We start from the raw sequence: 23,836 nt of genomic DNA, 5'->3' as shown, positions 1-23,836 counted from the left end.
TCAACATATATTTTTCTTTTTATTTTTGAATTCGTCATTAAATTTTACAAAACATACAAAAAAAAAATATAGAAAATCCTATGATATCTTTAATTATTCACAGAATTCATGTTTATTTTTCTCATTTTTTGTTCGGTTAAGGAACATGGAAAACTCATTTTTTAAAGAAATATGTTCAGCTTATCATTTGTTTCATACAGAATCATTGGATAAGGTTATCTTTGCATAAAACAATGCTTGTTGTGTGTATTTAGCTATCTTATACATTTTCAATTTGTTATAACACAGTTTGGTTATTTTGACAGTTTTGAGATATACGGTTACCATGGAAACTGCCATTTTACAAAAAATCCAACACGTCAACATATTTTTTCTTTTTATTTTTGAATTCGCCATTAAATTTTACTAATCATACAAAAAATTTAGAAAATTCTATGAAAGGATTAAATTTTCATAAAACTGTAGAAAATGTCTTAAATACTGCGAACAAGAAGAGACAGAAATGTTCAGGGTATGCTGACGCAATCAATTCAACAAGATGACTTCCGGCCCTTCGGCTAAGTCAAGAAATATCTATTTTATAAAGTCGGGTGTTTTTTCTTTATATTATGTGCTACAGAAAAATGTTTTTTGTCTTTTTTTTTAATGAAAATTCTGAAAATGTATCAAAAGTGAAAATGTATTATTGTAAAATAATTTGAATTCAACAGAGAAAGTAATTCACACTTTCAATCCACGTTAATTACCAAAAACTGTGAATATATGCAAAAAGGCCCCTACAATACGTAAGTCACGCAGCAGACTTTTCTTACAAAATTGGTTCTTTTTTCTTAAGGTTGATTTTCTTGAAATAATTTTGGCTCATCTGGAGGCATGCAGCTTAACAACATATGATAACCTCTTAAGAGCTTTTAAAACCAGCTTAAATAAACTATATTAAAGAAAAACACTGATTAGATATAACAATATAATATTATAGTAGCACAAACAATTTATATAAACAAAGCTTTTAAAATAACAGAATATTATGTCAAATATGGTTCATAAAGTATAAAAAAAATAAACAGCAAGTTCGACAGCCCGGCTGCTGAGTATAGAAAAAAGTGTTTGCTATACCGCACCCTGGTTCCGTTCAAGGTTGGCAGGCGAAGAAAGTACGATGGCAATTAGTAAATAACTTAGGCTGATATTTGCACGACAGTGACAATATATACGATGGTAACAAAACGATTGTGACAATATGATTGTGACAGTACAATTGTGACAGTTCGATTTTGACAGTACGATGGTGACAGTACGATTGTGACAGTACGATTGTGACATTACGATGCGGACAGTACGATTGTGACATTACGATGCTGACAGTATGATTGTGACAGTACGATTGCGACATTACGATGCGGACAGTACGATTGTGCAATGGTTCATGTTCGGAAAACTGGTCCATACATACATGTAAGTGTTTTATATATGCTTGATGACTAATTGTAGTTAAAGTAGATCTAGATTGGTCTTCAATGGTCACCCCATAACTATTTCAAATATTTATAACAATTTAGTTCAAGATTTTCTAAATGTAGATCTATCATTCCAAGGATATTCAAGAATATAGAATATTTCTTAAATTCAATATGTAACATTGTTGATAAAGTTCTTATTGATTTATTATGAACATTTAGATATCGATTTATATATATTTTATATTCTGTTCTAGAACACTTAGATCTTTTATCTGATAAATTTTATCATAAATAGATACTAGACTCTAGTCTACTGAATCATTTATCACAAACTTGCAATGTAGATTCTAGATCTAGAACTAGATTCTATCAAATAATTAGATCTAGAACAAGTCCGTGATTCTATATAGATCTATAGATCCTTTCGAACATTACGTATGTCTGATTCTAAAAACTATCAACCTACTTATTCATAATATTACAGAACTTCCATTATATATAGAGGATATTGAATCATCAATGAGTGTAGTTTAATACTAAATTTATTGAACGAGTTGAATAAAATCATATTATGCGAGCCTCTGGCGAGCATAATATTGTTTTATTCAACGAGTTCAATAAATTTAGTATTGAATCTACACGAATATGATATTATCTATTTATCATATATATAAATAAAAACAGTAAACTGTTAAAATGATAATATCGTTTTTATTAAATGGCTTTATTACACTCCTGTGCCGCAGTGTATGTGATAAAGACCAATTCATTTGGCAAAGAAATTTAAATACGTATTATTTCCCGCCATTTTCACTTACCAGCAAGGGAGGTAATTCTAATAAGCGAAAGTTTGACTGGCGTCCATAGCGACGCTTAACAACCACGTGAGAGTTGCTCGCGTGAAAATGGCTACCGCTACAGAAGGTATTTATGTTTTCAATGTAATTTTCACTTTTTATATCATATAATTGTGCATTTAACTGACAGACGTGCTTTTGTTTTTCAGAAAAACCTAGCAGTAGGATAGAAACATTAGCGAAGCCTAAACGCGTGCCACCAGAGTTTCTAGAAGATAGGTGAGTGAAGTGAAAGTAGAAAATCGAATTGATTCTTGGTGGGTGGGGTAATTTAAATAAGTCTATCTCTTTACACAAGCCATTTATCGGAGAAAAGTAGAAATCTCTATAGAAAATAAGAAATGTTATGATTCTCATTATGTTTGATTAATCTAGTTAGAAAATACAAAGTAATTTGATGTGATGTTTAAGATTTCTGAAAGACTGAATTTCTTTTCATAATCATATTTAGGGTTTGTGTACAAATATATTTCTATATGTAGTCTGAGTAGATCGAATGATTTATATTTTTGACACCTTCCTTCCCCCCTCCCCTTCTCTCCTTCCTCAGTCATGCTGCAACCACACTTAGGCAGGTTCAACAACTAATTGTAGAATCTATTACAAGTTGAGCTATTTTGCTATTTTATGTATGAGCATTCCACTATCACCCAGAACAAAAATTAATACAGAATAAAACTTTAAATTCATTACTTTATTTTCAATGGAATCAATATTTTTTTTTTATTGTTATTGAATTGTGGTTCACTTTTCTTTCTTTTTTTTTTTCTTTTTTTTATAAAATATTTGTTTGGTTTTCAATAGGATGCTGAACATATATTTAGAACAGATGTAAATCTTTTGTCTTTCTTTGTTTCAATATTGAAAAGTATTTATTTTAGCGAAATAACTATTCTTAAAAAACAATAGGAATTTTATTGAATTTATTACAATATGATCAAATCCTTTCTGGGGTCATTGTCTATTAAGTTATTTTGGTAATTATTTTTTTTTCTTTTATATCTCAAGAAAATTCTTTTAAGATATTTAGTTTCCCCTTTAAAAAATTTATTTTTTTTCACCTTTTTTAAAAAAAGCTTGTTATTGTTTAAATTTAACTCGGGAAATTTTCAAAATTTTTATTTAAAATAATTTTCTAAATTAAATGAATGGACCCCGAGATGGGTTTTTTCTATTTAAACACATTCAAAATCATTTATTTTTTTTTTGGGCCCAAAAAAAATAAAATTTTTTTTTCATAAAGAAAAAAATATAAAATTTAAATTTTTTTTTCCCGCTGAAAAAAAAATTTTTTAAAGTACTAATTCTTAAAATTTTGTACTTTTAAGTAAAAGAAACAATTAAAGTCATGATATACATTCTGAACATATGGTATTGTTGAAAACCTTTTATAGATATTTGAAAAATTGATTTCTCTTAAAAGCATCAATTACACTTTATAGAAAGTTTTAGTTGTAATTTTGTTTATCTTAACAACTATAAAATACTTTACATTGGAACTGTATATTACTGTCATAAAACCATTGTGTTTTTTTGTTTAGCGAGTATTGAAAAAAAACTGAAACCCGATATCACATTTCATTTAACCATTTTAATGGTTTGCTTATTGTGGCATTTCAATTTATTTAGTAAATGGATTGAAGTAAAAACAAGTTTTTAAAACATTTATTGTTCAGAATGTAAATGGAATTTTATTTATTTTCATGCGGGGAAATATTTCTATTTGAACTGTTATCCTTATGACTACTGAACACCTAGAACAATATTTTTCAAATAATGAAAATACTGTTCAGCTTATTTGAATATAGGAAGTAATTATATTTTTAATAGTTTTTCTTCTCAATACCTTTACCATTACAAAGATCATTGCCATTTTATATGTTGCTATTTTAGTATTATCAAAGTTACTTGTCAAGTTGATTGAAATTTTTAGCTTTTAACTTGTTTAAATTGCTCCATATTTGTCACTGGTCATTTAAGGGTATAATAAACAACAGGTTTTAGTTGCTATACATTTTTGAATAGTGAAAAGACTTTTTTCAGCATTGATCTTGTTGATTGAAATAATTGAAATGAGCCGTGTCATGACAAAACCAACATAATGGGTTTGCGACCAGCATGGATCCAGACCAGCCTGCGCATCCGCGCAGTCTGATTAGGATCCATGCTGTTCGCTTACAAACCCTATTACAAGTAGAGAAACTGATAGCAAACAGCATGGATCCTGATCAGACTGCGCGGATGTGCAGGCTGGTCTGGATCCATGCTGGTCGCAAACCCCATTATGTTGGTTTTGTCGTGATGCGGCTCAAATGGTTTATAGTACACTACAGTCAAGCATAGATTTTGCTATTTTGACAGAGGACATGCTCATATTTTTATAGTCAAGTTGAGCTGAATTGACTTTATATTTCAAAAGATTGACTGCTAAAATGGTGTTTGACCAACTGTTGATATTGGAAAACATTCAGGATAAAATTACAAATCTGCCTAAAATATAAAAAGACTGTCCCATTCTTTTTATAAACTGAGCATTCTAGGTAAATTCTTATAGATATTTACTGAAATTTTATTTGGATCTGTGCATTATTTATTGTTTATGTGAAGTAAAAGGAATTATGGCAAAATGAAAACATATTTTGATATTCACTCACTATATACTCTTGGATGGGCATAATGTCACTTAAAAAAGAATGATGGCACAAAACTGTCTCATTAATTAATTTTTAAATAAGTCACATAGATCTATTCATTATTAAATATTTTGAATGTTAATAATGGTAATGGCAATGTCTTGAATAGTTAACTTGTGTATAACCAGGCCTGCCTGAGTTCATTGGTACAGTCTCCCTTAACCTGTTTTATTTGTATGATAGTAGTGCCCTGTTTTTCAATTTTGAACCAGTTCTGTTCATGAGAAAATTAAGGGATTTGAGTATGAAAGTACAAAACTGAGCTGTAAACAGTATAGAACCTGGTCAGACTGCACAGATGCGCATACTTGGCTTGGCTCTATACCGGTACTTTGGATATCAACGTTAGTATGGTTCAAATCAAAGTTTGTAAGTTTTGAGGGAAGCACACGCTGGTTCTAAAAGACATGTCACTTGCCATTTCAATCATGCATTGTATTGTATAAGTTACATTTATTTAAGTGTTTAGCCAGTTACTTTTTACCACTTTTGAATTATTATTTTTTTATACTTTTTTTACCGCTTTTGAGTTTTATCCATTTTGGCCTCAGAGGGATGAAAAAATAATTCCAATCTTGTTATAATAATGGTTATAATATTGGTTTATTCATAAATTACTTATATATTAATTTTTGCTCATCAATCCATAAACTTGTCCTGTCTGTTAAAAACAAACAGAAAAAAATAAATGAAATTTATGGGTCAAGTGACTTAATAATCGTAACAGTATGTACAGTTAAAAGAAAACCAAGTTTAAATCATAAATACATATAAATAAAGGCATTAAGCCAAGTGCTTTGATAAAAAAGAGTATTTGTTTATCTAAATGCCATTTTAAGGCCAATTTGTTAAACCATTCTAGTTTATTCTATGTCTGCAGGATTGTTTGATAGCGTAAAGTAAATTATTTTGTTTAGTTGAGAGATTTTAGATTATAAGATTAAAGAAGTGGCAGTATAATATTATACAGCATTGATAAGTCAATAATGTGATATGTTTTGTCCCCGAAAGAAAAAAGAAATAGATAAGATTACATAAGAAGGTTGTTGTTGATATATTTGATAAGTGCTTTTTGTATGTCGCTCATTTATCTCAATAGTGAGACTCATTGGATTTTAAGTCCAGGGGTTACTGGTTCGAACCTGGGGTGTGGTGAAATTTCACCGCTGACTCAGAAATCATGCAGGATTAGTAGTAGATCATTATTGTGGATGAAATTGGTAATTTTAACTGGCTAGTTTATTGTCCAAGAAAAGGCGTTAAGGTTGACCAACGGCTGACATATTACAAAAATTATTTTATCTTTGATGGCAACTAGATATGTTAAACCTTTGCTGCCAGTAATAATTAAGTTTAGGGTCGACCTTGACATCAATGTTGTCTTACAAGTAGTCATTTGGAGCTCCATTTTAGTTTTTTGCACTTATAGACTGTCCAAGATTGAAAGCTGACAAGTCAATTAAAAAATTTAGCCAGATAAGGATTATAAGTTACAGTTGTACATAGTGTGTCTATAAGCTTACAGCTTCCTTAGTTTAGTATATATGAATTTTTTAATTAGAAATTGTGTTGGAAGCTACAATCTGATTGAACTCTTGGAACCAACCAGTACTAAGCAATATGAGTGTAAAGTTTCTTGCTCAAGGAAACAACGGGATTTGATCCCAAGCAGTCGGCAATTCTTAGATTACTAATTTGATGCATTAAGCACTTGGCCATGCCTTACACAATTAAACTAAAATGAAATTCTTTATAAACTAAATTTAAACTAAACTATACTAACAAAACTGTGAACAATTTTGTACTGTATTTGTTAAAATCAAAGAAGAACAATTAAGAATGTATTAAAATAATATGAATAAGGCTAGACGCACATTTTCGCATACTTGTTCATGTATAGTTTTATCACAATTGAACTATTTAAGTTGCTAATTAGGCAAAAAATCTTCACACATTGTTAATAAACTTTATCGCGGTCTTTTATGCTTATATGATTTATTTAAATCATGTGATAAGATCGAGCCTGTAACTATCTCATTGAAAATGCTAAACTGTCTTAAATTATGCAGAGGTATTATACAATTTAGTTCAGTTTAGCAGGCTGCATCAAAAGGTACTATTATAATATGTTATAGTTAAAAAATACTATAATTACACGCTAAATTGCTTACAATTTGAATGAAACATAGGGCGTTTTAGCACATCTTCTTTGGAGTTGCATGGGTTTTAAATATGTAGTAAAGAATAAATCGGTGGCTATTATCAATTTAACAATGACTTATAGATAGAAAACAATAAAATTTGACTGTGGGAATTATGTTAAACTTTGAAGAACATTCGGTTTAGTCTTTGGACCAATTTTAATATCCTAGGACTAAGGTTCTGTAAAAGGAAATTTAGGAGAACATAATTCTTGTTTGTGAAAGAGTTCAAAGAAGAAAAAAAATCAACAAATATTTGGATTTGTTTATAATTTCTTTTGATTGAATTTGACAGATAATTAAAAAGGGACTGCTGTGTGTATAAAGTCTAATTTACTTAATTAGTTACAAAATTAGTAACATAAACAAAACAAAGATACCATTGCATAAGGATTTTCAAACTTTGTCTCATGAGGGAGAAGTTGTTATGTGAATAGAAGCTGGAGTGATGAAGATCTAATTAACATATGAGTTATCAAAGACAGATTGTGATATTCAGGGACTAGTCATTAAAGGATTTGATTTTCATTTGAATCTTGTCACAAGGGAGAAGGTATTATAAGGTTGAACAAGAGTTAAAGTTTATTAACATGTCGACTAGAACATTGACTTTACATCAGTTAGGCCTGAACCAGTGTAGGTAAATACTCTTTCCTATTTTAGTTCAATCAAAGCTGCAGAATTTTATTTTTATTTTTATCATTCATTCTTAATAAAATTCCATCTTTCCAGCTAGCTCATCAATGTTTTACTGATATCTAACCAACTGTCAGTAGTTTCCTGAGTGTTCATCATCATCATGGTGATTATCATCAATGCTGCCTTAGTTATCATCATCATTACCGTTGTTGTCCTCCTCCTCCTCATCATCATCGTTGTCATCATCATCATTATCGTCATTGTCATCCTCATTTTCATCACCACCAGCATTATCAATATCATTTTGATAATCATCATTTCTGCCACTGTCAGATCATCATCATTAATCTCTTTTCAATGTTAACATACCTATTACCATCATCTTATCATTATCACCAGCTGGGCACTCTTACCTAATAATTGTTTGGCTGTTTCTTTGCGATATTGAAAATATTGAGCCTATTTCAAAATACAAAGCACAAGAACTTAACAGATTGATACATACATTTTTTAAATATTTTTTTTTTATTTTTTGTTGCAGACGGTCAGTTTACTGGGTTGACTATGTACCACCAAGACCAGGTCCAAATGGAACAACAGAAATCAGTGAGTATAATTTACATAAATTATGTAATGACATTTGACCAGCAAATGTAACCTTAACTCTTAACCATTAGCTGGGTGATTTGAATTAAGTTTTGAAAATTGATAAATATTATTGTGATATTTCAAAAGTTAACAATATCTATTGAATACATGGTTGAAGCTTGGTCTAATGTAGACCATTATTTAGGAGGGTTTAGGGGCATGCACCTGCAAGACACTTTTGGCTCTGGATTATCGGCAGGGGCCTTTTGGCTTATATTAAGTACTTTTAAGGTATGGTCAGAGGCATAATGAGAAATTTAGGGTACATGAAGTGAAATTTGTTTTTTTTAAAAACATAGGCCTTGGCCTATAGGAAGTTATTGCCACTAGAAAGAGAAGAAATATATAACTTCTTTATGACTTATGTGGAGTCCATCAAAGATCTTTTCCAGATATGATTTTTTTCTTTATTTCATTTTTATGTGAAATTTTTATAAAAGAAAAAGAAAGTATGAAAACTGAAGGAATTTTTGATGAATCACAAAATTCTTGACTGTTAAGTGTTGATTGCCTATTTCAAGTTTTCAAGTTATAGATAGATCAGATACTTTTATCTCATTTTAAATCACATGACAAAGCTATATGCTATAAAGAAACTACTCATTAAAGCATGAATATGCATTTTTCTCAATGCCAACACCTTTTCCACTGTGTAGTATTTTTGGTATTCCTTTTTGATGTCTATAATTATGCATTATATACGCTTCTGCCGCAATAATGTTTTAACTCAATGGTGTCAAAGAATAAGTTACAATGGTGTGGGGTTTAAACTTTGATTAAAATTCTTCTTAATCACATTAGATTGATAAAGTGCAACCTTTGGCTACATTTCTTAAAGATCAATCAAAACTATTTGTATATTGGCAAGCTTCAAGAAATCTTCAGTGTAGGAGATTTAAATATAGGGTACTCTTCAAAATGAAGAATAACAAAAATGAAATGCACTTTGAGTCTAATTTCAAACAGCATGTTTAAATCGCAGAACTATAACATAATTATTTAAATAATAGTGAAATAAGTTGAGGATTAATACTAAATTTGTTGAACAAGTTGAATAAAATCATTTTATAAATACATGTCTACCATAAAAAATACGAGTTCATATTTTTTTTCCTTGTAATTCCAGGCAAATCTTTGCTGCACATCGTAGAGTCAATAGTTAATATTATTAAAAAATATATGGATACAACCAGTTTGATAAACTACCACTTGTCCAATCCTTGTATTAGTCATATATGGTTTTGATTGGCTTGAAAATGGCTGAAAATAGTGCCCAATAACTGCACTAAAAGGAGGATCGAGAGCTCAGCCTGCCAGCCTGTATGTCTGTGCAGTCCAACTAGCTTTATACTTTAATTAAAGCTGCATGCCTCCAGATGAGTCAAAATATTTCCATCAAATCAAACTTGATGAAAATGTACGAAGATTTTAGGAAAAGTAAAAAAGATTCAAAATATAAGTAATGATTTACATGTATGTTTGATTACCAGTAATGATTGATTTTTAGCTCGACTATTCGATAAGAATAAGTAGAGCTATTGCAGTCACCCGAGCGTCGGCGTAACCACTTATGTTAAAGTTTTTGTAATAGTTCAAATATTTTCAAAGTCCATAGACATATGGCTTTGAAACTTTGCACACTTGTTCACCATCATGACCCCAACCTGTAGACAGGAGGAGGTAATTCTATCAAGCATTTTGACAGAATTATGCCCCTTTTTCGACTTAGAATTTACGTTAAAGTTTTTGTAATAGTTCAAATATTTTCAAAGTCCATTGACATATGGCTTTGAAACTTTGCACACTTGTTCACCATCATGACCCCAACCTGTAAACAGGAGGAGGTAACTCTATCAAGCATTTTGACAGAATTATGCCCCTTTTTCGACTTAGAATTTACGTTAAAGTTTTTGTAATAGTTCAAATATTTTCAAAGTCCATTGACATATGGCTTTGAAACTTTGCACACTTGTTCACCATCATGACCCCAACCTGAAAACAGGAGGAGGTAACTCTATCAAGCATTTTTTTTACTATCAAGCACTAAGAATAGTCGAGCGTTGCTGTCCTACCGACAGCTCTTGTTCTGTATTTGTAACCATGTTGCTACTGCGTTACTAACCCAGTACAAGCTATTTTTGAACACTTTGACCTAATTTTGGTAATTTATGTGGGTTGTGTGTTGTTTGTAATGTGTAAATTGCTTCCTTTTGGTTACTTCACAATATTTACTTTCAAATACGTTTTCAAAAGTTTCTTAAAAATTAGCATGAATCTGGAGGTGTGCTGCTTTAATGCTAAAATTTTTGTACCATTCCCAAGTCAGAGCATGTCTGTGTGATTGTGTGCCACACCTGAATTAAAACTCAAAATCTATCCAAGTTCCACAGAAGTCGATATTAAAATTAATTTTCTTATTAAATGTTATAATAAGGATTCTTTATGCATACAGTATAAAGGTATACAAAGTACAAGCTGATCTGTAATTAAAACTTTTTCATTTGAACAATTATATAATTTAAATTAAAATTGGAAAATTTGTTGACATTTGTCATAATGCATGGTATGGTGTAGGGAAATAATGGAACTTGTTGACATTTGTCATATTACAATGTATGGTGTAGGGAAATAATTTCCAGTTTGACATCACCATTGTTTTATAATTGATTGGCTAACTACATGCTGCTATTGAAATGAATTACAGTACAAACTTAATGCCCCCCTACATAGAATTCATAAAGCAGGAATCGATAGCAGTTATTCCATAATGAGTTTGATTTATATTTCTTTCAATAGTTTACATTAAAATATGCACATTCAGTCAGTCTGTTAGCTGAGTATTTGAAGTAATCTTATATTATGTATACATGTATATATAAAACTTAGTTACGTTTTTCGGTAAATGTGAAGCACTAGCAAGTATTTCTAAGGGAAATTAAATGACTAATATGTAGCCCTGTTAATTCTTTACTAGGTATAAAGTGAGTTGGATATTTAACCCTTATTCTAATAAATATCTTAAATAGAACAGTCCATCTTTCAGTCTGGACAAAACCATTCATCATTTTCGGGGATTAGTCTCAAAATGAAATCTGACAAAATAGCAAGAAACATAAATATTATGATTGTTACTTTTAGTTCCTATAATATAATGCAGTATAATAAAATAAAATAAAATATTTATATTCAATTAATAAGTTAGATAATTATATCATTTTAATGCCATAAATATAAAGATTAAGTTTAAGGTCTTTAAAACATAGATTAGGATTGAGCATCGCCTAAAGATATTGTCTGTGAACATTAATGTCCTAAAAACATAAACTTTAGGGACATTCAATGCCCTGAAAATGGATGTCAAAACGTTCTCATAATGTAGGTACATGTATTAATGGGACATTTAAGGTGTTAAATCTATAGACTGGATCATTGAGGTCCATTTTTGCACTCAAAATATTAATTTGGGATAAAAAGGTCTCAAAGATGAATGAATTGTATACCAAATAGGTGTAAAGGCTTTAGGATGAAAGCTTTAGAAAGCCATTAAAGACATTTGAATTGAAATCCTATTCAATTAAAATGTATATTAAAAAGAGAAAATGAAATAATTGTACTTTTAAAATTTCCCAACCCAGACAGATATGTTGTGACAATATTAAGGTCTGTTTAAACGACCTTTTCATAAGGTTTTAGAATCAATTGGTAATCAATACGAGAAATAAATAAATCTATTTAAAGCTGTTTAAATATTCATGACAGGTTTGTGTAGGATTATCAGATAAAAGGATTAAATGTATAAAGAGATTAAGGTGAAATAGGCGTCCTGAAATACCGTCAGATAAAGTGAAGGAAAAAATTGTTATAACATTGGTTTTTGGCATCTGTCAAGTTAATTTATGGCAACTAAATTTACCAGTTTGACCAGTATGGACCAAGATCACTGCTGTCTGATCATAGTTCAGTATGACCAGTGCTGGCAAGACATAGACCTCCATCATCATTTGGCAACTCAAAAAGTACATAAAAATACCACCATTTAAAGGGTATTGTTTCGAATTTTAGCAATCGTGTATATATTTTGAAAGTTTTGCCTAAAATGATAAATGGTGTGGTCCAGATTGAAAGATGGAAGTCCTTTTAAGATCATTTAGGCGTGGTATTAGGGTTAAGTATATTTATAGTGTAAAAGTTTGAAAATATTAACATTCTATCAATATATATAGTTTTTATATGCCCGAAAGAATTTCGGGCATATTATGTTATACCCCCTGGCGTCCGTCTGTCCGTCCGTCTTTAGCAGTTTGGTTTCCGGAGCATAACTAAAGTTCCATTTGCCCCACAGTATTCAAACTTCATAGGATGATTGCCCATATTGAGTAGAAGACCCCTACAGATTTTGGGGTCACAAGGTCAAAGGTCAAGGTCACTATTACCGTAAACCTGAAAATGGTTTCCGCAGCATAACTTAAGTTCCATTTGGCCCACAGTTTTTAAACTTCATAGGATGATTGTCCGTATTGGGTAGAAGACCCCAATTGATTTTGGGGTCACTAGGTCAAAGGTCAAGGTCACTATTACCGTAAAACTGAAAATGGTTTCCACAGCATAACTTAAGTTCCATAATAAATTGGCCCACAGTATTCAAACTTCATAAGATGATTGCCCATATTGGGTAGAAGACCTGAGATTTTTGGGTCACAGGGTCAAAGGTCAAGGTCACTATTACAGTAAAACTGAAAATGGTTTCTGGAGCATAACTTAAGTTCCATTTGGCCCACAGTTTTAAACTTCAAAGGATGATTGTCCACATTTGGTAGAAGACCCCTATTGATTTTAGGGTCACAAGGTCAAAGGTCAAGGTCACTATTAGCTAAATACTGAAAATGGTTTCCGGAGCATAACTTAGGTTTCATTTGGCCCACTGTATTCAAACTTTATAGGATGATTGTCCATATTGGGTAGAAGACCCCTATTGATTTTAGGGTCACAAGGTCAAAGGTCAAGGTCACTATTACCTTAATACTGAAAATGGTTTCCGGAGCATAACTTAAGTTCCATTTGGCCCACAGTTTTCAAACTTCATAGGATGATTGTCAATATTGGGTAGAAGACCCCTATTGATTTTGGAGTCACAAGGTCAAAGATCAAGGTTACTATCATCTTTAAACTGGAAACAGTTTTCGCTCAATAAATCAAGCATTAATCAACCTACAGCTAAAGTACTTTCGGGCATATAATGCTCCGCCTAGTGGTGCTCTTGTTGCTGTTGTATAAGTATTTTTAACTAAAAATTGTGATCAGGGATCAATTCTCCAACGGTTCCAATAGTGTTCCAAAGCCAAGATATCTGGTAAAAAATTATGAAACAAATACATAAGTTCAATTATTTTATTGTTTCCCAGTACACAGAATGAAATATTCCTTAACAAAATATTATGTTGCTGCATTATGCGGGTTTAACACTTAACCTTTGCAGCTTGTGAAGAATACACAGCTTGTAGAGAATGAAAGTATTCATGCAACCAGTGTAGACCATGTTGCTTGCTTTCACGAACATTTGACAAACAAATTATTCTTTCATATAAATACTTTAATGGGTTATTTTCTTTCTGGATGCAAAGAACTGTAATGTTGGTTTCAGCTTTGGGTTTGAAACCCACCAAGGATTCTGTCCTCTGAGTAAGCTATCAACCTAGCTTCCTCTGAGTAAGCTATCAACCTAGCTTACAAAACATTGTTGGTTCTCTGTGGGTGCCTGTTTGCACCTGAAGTAATGCACTGAATGGCACCTGAGGTCTTCCTCTACCGGTAAAGCTTGAAAGTCACTATTATAGTATATGACCTATACAGCATTGGTGCGACGTAAAAACCCGACCAAAAAAGAAAAGGCAGATGAAATTTAATTTTATAACCATTGTAACTAGTTTCCTTTTTCTATTTTTGTAGCTGCTACACCACGTGTTCAAGAACTGGCAAGGCATAGACCTCCGAGCAAGCACTGGATGGGTGACAGGTATATTATATATGAATAATTATGATAATAAATTATTAACCAAAATTTTTAAATAACCCAATAATCCACCCATTATATCTATGGTAATTAGACATGCAGAAAAAGAAAAATCCTTAACATTTGAAGGAAAAAAAGATTGAAGGGAAAAAAGACCGTCTAATAAGTAATTTTGTGCTTTTTGGAAAGGGATTTAGGTCATAATTATTATGTTTGCAGCAACAAAAAGCAGCTTACTTTGTCAGTTTTTGACAAAAATTACGACCAGAGCTGAAATTAAAGCAATCAAGCACTTGAAATGAGGTTGAGATACCAAGTGACTTAGATTTAAAAATGGTTATCATTTTGGATAGCTTTGTTAGGATTAAAGGTCTATCTTATAATATATATAGATAATGCTTGGACTGATACTCGAAAATGTATGGTATAACAGTCAACCTTTTCAAATGAAAAAGACTTGTAAGTTGTTACTGATAAGTTAAGTGCAAAGATTGAACGACTAAATTTGATATTATTCATAAAATTCACACGCTTTAAATCTTGGCTTAAATTTTCTTTTGTTGCTAAGATAAACTAAAAGAACATTTTTCATTCCGAAAAGTTAATTGATGGTGATTTATTTGAAGAAAGTACATAGAGTATTGAGAGATTTAATACTTTGAACGGTCTAATAATAAGGTCATGATGTCAAAACTAGAATTCAATTCTAAATAAGAATGGGAAAATAAAATAATTGTATGTTGTTTGTAAAGAGGTTATGATCCTAAAAGCTAGGGTATTTAGTCATAAATAACAATTTTAATGTTATCATTACAAGGACTTAGTTTGGAGTTATATAAGACTTTAGAGTATCAGATATAGAGGATATTGAATGAGTGTAGGCTCAATACTGAATTTATTGAATAAAATTATAATATGCTAGCCTCTGGCTTTCAGTTTCTCTACTTGTAATAGAGTTGGTAAGCAAACAGCATGGATCCTGATCAGACTGCATGGAGGCGCAGGCTGGTGTGGATCCATTCTGGTCGCAAACTGATTATGTTGGTTTTGTCGTGACGCGGCTCATTTATCATTCATCTCTCATCCACCATGTTTCAGACCGTCACCAGCTTCTGTAAGTAAATCAGCATTAAACGCTATAGCATCGGAACATATCAAAGCAATAAGTCTGCCTAACTTGCTCTCGCCATATTATCAATTTGATCGTCCCCAACCAGTTCCTGTGAATGAGAAGGCCCTGACAGCGAAACTTACGGCAAGTTTTGAACGTCTCGCTATACCAAGGTACACCCAAGAGCAAGAAATGAACCGGTTTAACCGGAATTTTATCGAGGAGACAAAGTTACCATTTATACCGGAAGAGGCTAGGTTTTATGTGCCAATAAGCAAGCGTCTTCTAGCGATATCTGTTCCACGCCTTGATCCTCTTGAGACTGATGATTTTCTGTTAAGACAGGATCCTTTTGCTGTAAAATCAGGTGCCTTAAAAGCATCTATATCAAAACGATTGACCGAGCTGTCAAATCCAAGAAGCAAATTGGATATGCAAGAAATCTATAATGCTTATAAAGTGTCGCAGAAAGCTTTGAGAGCAAAATGTACACCACGACTTAAAGAACTTTGTCTTCCGGTGGAAAGTAAAAGACGGACAAAACCACCGGAAAAGAAGAAGTCAAAGAAACGACCTTTTCGGTTATAAAATTGAGCTTTATGATTTGAAGTAATGTGGAAAGATATGTTACAAAATGGTGAACATTCTTTTGAAATGGGAACAATCAGTGCTAATTCAGTGGCTTTTAGTCTTATGACATAATTGTCACAGTTTTTCTGAAGGCTTTTCTCATATTTTTTTTGGTTTTAAGTTTTTGAAAATTATTTTCCTTTTAATGTGCAAACTATTTTTAGCTCACCTGAGCATATGCTCAGGGTGAGCTATTAGGATCACTCTTCGTCTGTCGTACGTCGTCCGACTTGTCCGTTCACACTTTTAAAACGACATCTCCTCTAAAACCATAAGGCAGATCATAATGAAACTTCACAGGGATGCTCCTTGTGTGAAGCCTTAACAAAGTTGTTCAAAGAATTCCATTCCATGCAGAACTCTGGTTGCCATGGCAACCAAAAGAAAAAACTTTGAATATCTTCTTCTAAAAAACCCAAAGAGCTAGAGCTTAGATATTTGGCATGAAACATCTTCTAGTGAGTGTCTACCAAGTTTGTTCAAATAAAAGCCTTGGGGTCAAAATTGGCCCCGCCCCAGCGGGTCATTGATTTTCCCTATATGCATATAGTAAAAACTTAAAAAATCTTCTTTTAAAGAACCCAAAGAGCTAGAGCTAAGATATTTAGCATGAAACATCTTCTAATGGATGTCTACCAAGTTTGTTCAAATAAAAGCCCTGGGGTCAAAATTGGCCCCGCCCCAGGGGGGTCATTGATTTTCCCTATATGCATATAGTAAAAACTTAAAAAATCTTCTTTTAAAGAACCCAAAGAGCTAGAGCTTAGATATTTAGCATGAAACATCTTCTAGTGAGTGTCTACAAAGTTTGTTCAAATAAAAGCACTGGGGTCAAAATTGGCCCCGCCCCGGGGTCATTCATTTTCCTTATAGGTGTATAACAAAAATTTAAAAAAATCTTCTTTGAAAAAACTCAAATAGCTAGAGTTTAGATATTAAGCACGAAGCATCTTCTAGTGAGTGTCTACAAAGTTTGTTCAAATAAAAGCCCTGGGGTCAAAATTGGCCCCGCCCCGGTGGACATTGATATTCCTTATATGTGTATAGCAAAAATTTAAAAAATCTTCTTTGAAAAAACCCAGAGTTCAGCTATTAAGCATGAAACAATTTCTAGTAAGTGTCTACAAAGTTTGTTCAAATAAAAGCCCTTGGGTCCAAACTGGCCCTGCCCCAGGTGTGTCATTGTTTTTAACTATATGTGTAAAGAAAAAACTTGACCAGCTAGACCTTAGATGTTTTGCATAAAACATCTTCTAATGGGTGTCTACCAAGTTTGTTCAAATAAAAGCCCTGGGGTTTAAACTGGCCCCGCTCCGGGGGCCTTTATACAGGTGAGCGACTTCAGGGCCATCATGGCCCTCTTGTTCTTACAGAACATCACTTTTTTGTTCAAAGTAATGAATTTTTCAGTGCTATAGGTCAGTTTTGCATAATATTATTTGTTTTGCATTTATTAATCATATTCAAGAGTGTAAGACAGGACTGAGTAAAATAAGAATAAACTTGCAAGATTTGTCAATATATTTTCATGTGCATAGTTTTTTATGCTCTTAACACATTTTGCACCACACATTTTGCACCACACATTTTGTACAACACATTCTGTACCAAATAGTTTGCACCAAATAGTTTGTACCACATATTTCACACCACAAATTTAGCACCACATATTTTTTGCCACATATTTTGCACCACATTTTCATGCAAATCAGCACAAAGAACTGATATCACAGTTAGCTGATAGATAGTCTGCTGCAAAACTGTTTTCTCACTAATTGCGTGCACTTAAAACTTAAATTGTCTTCAATATAAATCTTCACAAGCAAGTTGGTTGACATATGAATTACAATGGCAAGAAATGGTTTGGAAATCCTTAACGGCTGTTTTTAAGTTTCAAAGTACTTACAAAAGACTCCACAGCAAATTTTTGACATCCTGTCTTACAACAGTAAGAAAAAACAGATACCACACATGAAGGATTAGATACCTTACAGGGAGCATTAGATCAACTGTTTAATAATTTACATGTTTGTGAATTGAATGACAGCCACCAATTGAGGAAAATCTTTTGGTACCTACCACGAGGGATAAAACTTTTGTATCGGAGATTACTTCACGGATATCATAATATTGACTCAATCATTCACTTCATTATAAGAAATTATTAATATGTAATAATTATGTTATTACAAGTTTTTCGGTACAGAATTAAGCTGCAATTCGGCACATAATTAAGCTGTGATGCGGTACAGATTACACATCAAGTTCAGGCATTCATCTTACAATTTGAATTCATTCAATCATTTTTTACTTTAAACCTCTATATATTATTTAAGAATATCAATATAAAACCCTTTTTTATTGGCTCTCGTAAATAACATCGTGCATTAAAATCCTTTTTATTGGCTCTTGTAAATATCATCATGCATTCCCATCATGCATCTGTGTATTTATACGTTGCCACAACTACATTTTTGTAGACGGGGATTGGGTTCACATGAAATGATCAATTTTGACTTAACTCTACTACAGTAGTCATATAGTTTTAACTATTAACTAAAATTTTCCTTAGTATTTCTGGAGGGAATTACTTTTAATAAAGTAACTCTTTTGCAGTAAGTTATGGAAATTTTAAGTTTAATCACACATTAAAAAAATAGAATTTTTTATTACCGATTTATGTTGTATGTTGTGATATATATAAACAACAGAAGAATGACTGTTTAAATGTATTTACACACATAGTTCTTAAGTATGCTGTGTTTGTTATGAAATACATTTTTGAAAACCAGTTTTTGATATTGAAGTGTCGGGAAGTGGTTTATGCACTTATGTGTGATTTAATTTTTTTTCAGAATAACCCCAATGTGGCCTGTATCAGAAGATGCTAAAAATGCACCAACTACAGAACGCATTCAACTACTGAGCAGACACAAATCATTTTTAGATCACAGAATGGAACGATCCCCATACATGTATGTCAGTGAATCGGCCAAACGGGCAACGCCAAGTCAAAGATTGGAGCAACTCTCTGTACCAAAGCAACGCCAGGATCGATATGGAGTTTACGAAACAGAATGGGGTCAGTATAATGAGGTTTCGCCTGCGGCCATGAAGGCATCTCACACTGAGCGTATAGAATCACTAGCACAATCAAAAAGTTATCATAAAGATTTCAAAGATGAGCGAAGTATACAGTGGACTGTGGGTAATTCGGCATTGAATGCTATCGCCACTTTAAGAATGCAGCAGTTGGCACGTCCAAGAAGTAGAACAATGATAAAAGATGATTACGACCCCTATAAAATTTCGCCGTCTGCTAAACGCGCTCGGTGTACTCCTAGAGTAGATGAGTTATGTGTACCACTTCCGAGGAAAGTTAGACAAAAGAAGGTTGCCTAAGTATTGTAAAATTGTTAAATATCAATTTGATAAATTTAAAAATCTACACTTCATTTTTTTATTTTTTTTCACTGTTGAAAGGATATGTTGTTGTTGTTAAAGTTAGTTAAGATGATATGCTGCTTTGTTCGTTTCTAACAGACATACAATATTTTAACGTATGCACTTTTTACACGGGCTTATTGTTCTGTTATATGCTGTTATATGCTTAAACTTGACAGAATTTTTGTGAACTTCAAACCCACTTCACCACATACCATGAAATAATCATCGTTCTTTCACTTTAAATAGAAATTAAAACATTGGCTTTTTAACCATTGCATATATAAACATGGAGGAAGATTTTATTGTGTATTTTTTTTTTTACTATAATTTTTTTTTGCAAATTTAACTGGTTAAGGTAGCACAAAGAAAAAAATTGCATTTAACACCATAATTATTTGACCTTGATATAAAAGGTCATCAATATGGTGGTGGTCTTGTTTTCAACTGATCTCGGTGAGGATTTAGTTTCGTTTACAGTTTTTAGTTGACACATAGAAAAAGATTTAAAGGAAATATTTTGTTAAATATTCAGATTTTTTTTTTTTTTTTAAAAGGGTTGTTCCAAAATTAACAATACAATTTAGGGATATAACTGTTATTTGCTAATGATCAGCATCATATAGATAGGCTAATTTCATTATGTGAACTGGGACATAAAATAATGGAACAAGCAACTGCAGATTAGCTGTGTTTTATCTTTTTCGTCCAATCAGACTCATTGGCGGCCATTTTGTATTGTAAAAGGTTTGTTTTTTTGTTCATGGTAAAAAGAGAGAGAGAGAAACATGAGCCTTCAGGGATAGTTTATAATTGTGCTTTAGTATTTAAATGGTATTTTAATTTGTCAATTTAATTTTATATATTTTAGGCATAAGTTCATGTTTTAATTACTTTGCTTTATCTTTGATCCATTGACTGTTAACTGGACACCTACATGAATCTGCTTATCTTTTAGGTAGTTGCTTTTTACCATTTTATGACATCCCAAATGTGCAAAATTTATAAAACTGCATGATTACTTCCCTTGATTATAACAAAAATAAATTCCTAACTTGCAGCACATGAGAATAAACCATCATATAAATGATTGTCCAATCAAAATTGATGTTATAAACATGAAGTAATAAAATGTACTAAATGCTAATTAGTATACATGTTTTATCAATGCCAGAATTCATTTTTGATATCATATGTGCACTTGGCATTAAGTACTTCATATAATATGTGACTTGTGTGATTGTGTGTAACAGAATTCACTTTGCATGTCAATGATGATTTTTAAGCAAACTTTTTTTTATCGTTTTATAAAGTACATATGGAGGCCCAAAACTACATATGGAGGCCAGAAACTTATTTTTTATTTTGAATATGCATGTTTTTACTTTTATAATGCAGGCTTTATGAAATTAAAGTTTTTCTTGTTCCTTTGAATATATTATACAGGTATTATAATTTAGATTTAACCCTTAACCTGCTGGAAACAAAAGTGGTTGGCCTTTTCTGCTAGACTCGAGCCAGGCCAGCTTGTACTTTTGTTGTGCTGTCCGACCAGTCTCTATACTGGTGGTAGCTTAATTTTTGTATTTTGATATCCAGAAATCCCTTAAAATTTCAATGGACTGCTCCAATTTCAAGGATGGGAAAATCCATTTTACTAATTCAGTAAGTTTAGGGTTAAAATATTTGTAATTTAAAGCTGTGATAACTGCAGTGTGTACAATCTTGTTTTTTATTGCTCAAGTTCTACATGATTATTTTGTACTTATAGATTTTTCACAGTGTATTATGCTAGGCTGTTGATGAAATTAATTGTAAAATATATTGTATTATAAATTATATATGTTATATATATGTTGTATTATTCCACGTTTGACGTGCTGCACAAAAATAAAATCTGGTGAATTTCTTGATAGAAACATTTACAACTCCATTTTATTTTCACTGCAATGAAATATATTTCCGATTTTCCAAGTCATGATGCATGATTATAACATGTATAATTTCATTGCAGTGAATGATATTTTTAGTATTCTCATGAATGGAATTTCTTATTTGGAGAAAGACTTCGCTGAAAAAAGCCATTGCTTTAAATACATCCAAAGTTGTCATTTATATTAAGAAATTTAAAGAAAATTGACAACATTTTGCTTTTACAATATGAAAAGAGCAAGAAATTCACCAGATCAAATTATAAGGTTTGCTGTGTTTTTATTGTTTTTTTTTTAACTGTTTCACGTGCAATATGTAACTTCCCTCACATAGTGATGTCCCTATCAGTATTCCATATTTGTTTGTAATATTTTTATCATGTTATTAAGGCCATAAATAATCTAGCTTTTGCTTCCTTTTTCCTTGTTAGTTGAATTTTTAGGGGGAAAAAAAACAGAACCAAAAAATAAAAGCACCAAAATTTGAAACCAGTCTATTATTCTGAAATGTCTGATTGGTTGAAATATAACTCATATTTATTTAAAGACTGTGTTGCAGAAATTTTCAGTAGAAGTATATTTTGAGATCAAATTTAAAGTAAAGCAGAATAGTTATTTTTGCATTTTATGTAAAATGACCGCAAATCAAAGCATTTTATTGAATGGCCTATATGTAAATTATTATTAATCTTTATTATAATTTTTTTCGCCATCTTTACCACAAGCGGCAGTATTTTTTCAAAATGAGAACCAAAATTAGGTTAATACAAAAAACAGCTAACTTTCTAGTGGATTTGCAAGAGAATGTTGCTTTTTGTGTTTTCCTCATTTTGGCAGTGTATTAAATAATGTAATCTTTGTTTGAAGTGATATAAAGTGTTCTTTGGGCCATGTCACATGTATCTGCAGAGAGCTAAATGGGTTTGCCTTCTGTGCTAATCCAATGGTAGGCTGTTGGCACTCACCTTGCTGAACAGATGTCATCTGTAGCTCGGGAAATATGGAATTATCTAAGCTTAAATCTCCCAGTACAAACATTAATATTTTACGGTTATAGCTGTGAACTACCGGTCACAATTGATTAGTCAACTTGTTGTGCTTATTTTCGAAGTTGTAACTGTAAAAGTTTGTTTTTATCCCTGGATTAGCTGGGAAAACTCCAAAGAAAGTCTATTTTTGTCATCGACTTTCCTTTTAATTTAAGAAATCAAAGAGATATCTTTGTCAAAGTACATTGAATTTAGCAGTCAACAGTATCTTGTGTGGTCAGACAGCAAACCTCCATATGCTGGCTCTGCATATTTGTTTTGCTTTATACAAGTGGTCTAGTAAAGGTGGTCATTGTGTACCTGATATTTTCCAGTCTGGGTCTGAAAGAACCTATGTAGAATAATGCTCAAAACGGTCTTTTTATAAGTTGTTCAAGTTGAACTGCTAAGCTCGGACTGACAGAGACCTTCCAAGGCTTATACTGGCCTTTTTATAAAGAAGGCAAACCTATTAAGTCTGCTAGACAATTAAGCATTGCAAGGAAGAATAATGCTAGGAAATATATTTCTAACAATATACGTATACCCAAGCATGTGACATGGCTTAGACAACTGGGTTTGATTTATAATCAACAATGTATATCTAATATTATATCAGTCATATTTTTGTATCATATGTATTTTCATAAGATGAAAATGTTTGAAATTGATTCAATATGGAAAAAAATTCACATTAACCCTTTCCCCCATGATATTGTGAAAAATGGCCATTTTCACTGAAAAGCCTCCTCTCACAAGTTCAAACTGCTATGAAACTATGAAAAATGCTTCAATACTAATCAAACTTGGCACAAATGTTGACTGGACAATTGCCTTTGTAACGACATGCTCAGTCTTAAATTTCCTGTTACCATGGCAACGAGGGGACATCTCAAAATTGCCAAAAATCACTTTTTTGCCTCGATTTTTTCCATCAAAATTTATTTCAAAGTGCTGCAACTTCTAAAGGGATTGAGATAGAGTCAAAGGCTTTTCAGCGTTGGTTACACGTTACCTTATGATCGACCTGGGGTCATTATAAGCCTCTCACAAGTCCAAAATTTTCTTGGCAATGAGGGGGACTCCGCCCCCCTTCAAACCCCCCAAACAGAAGGGGGCACATCCCCCTTCTGGCAACCCCCTGATGTAATATTTGGATGGGGGACGGCGCCGAAAAAATGGTC

At 32.0% G+C, this 23,836-nt stretch overlaps 1 protein-coding gene across 2 annotated transcripts; it reads left to right on the top strand.

Moving 5' to 3' along the window:
• Positions 1-2,174: 2,174 nt before the first annotated feature.
• Positions 2,175-19,697, top strand: LOC132721976 (sperm microtubule associated protein 2-like). 2 transcript variants are annotated; one of them, XM_060706362.1, is made up of 5 exons: positions 2,175-2,384; positions 2,467-2,536; positions 8,392-8,456; positions 14,445-14,511; positions 19,105-19,697. In XM_060706362.1, exons 1-5 carry the CDS (start codon positions 2,366-2,368, stop codon positions 19,649-19,651), a joined length of 768 nt encoding a protein of 255 aa, XP_060562345.1. In that variant the 5' UTR covers positions 2,175-2,365; the 3' UTR covers positions 19,652-19,697. The 2 variants fall into 2 exon arrangements, with proteins under 2 accessions (XP_060562345.1, XP_060562346.1); XM_060706363.1 differs by lacking the exons at positions 2,175-2,384; positions 2,467-2,536 and adding an exon at positions 7,414-7,851.
• The last annotated feature ends 4,139 nt before the right edge of the window (positions 19,698-23,836 follow it).

This window comes from Ruditapes philippinarum, unplaced genomic scaffold (genome assembly GCF_026571515.1).
Source record: "Ruditapes philippinarum isolate M1 unplaced genomic scaffold, ASM2657151v2 ctg1879_1_1_1_1, whole genome shotgun sequence".
In the NCBI taxonomy this organism is placed as follows: Eukaryota; Metazoa; Mollusca; class Bivalvia; order Venerida; family Veneridae; genus Ruditapes; species Ruditapes philippinarum.
Note: the sequence above shows the minus strand (reverse complement) of the source record. Positions and strands in the feature narration are given on the sequence as shown.

Bases quoted from the DNA above. Each gene is read 5' to 3' on its own strand.
- LOC132721976 (XM_060706362.1), top strand. The intron at 8,457-14,444 runs GTGAGTATAATT...CTATTTTTGTAG, and splicing joins AAATGGAACAACAGAAATCA to CTGCTACACCACGTGTTCAA. The intron at 14,512-19,104 runs GTATATTATATA...ATTTTTTTTCAG, and splicing joins AAGCACTGGATGGGTGACAG to AATAACCCCAATGTGGCCTG.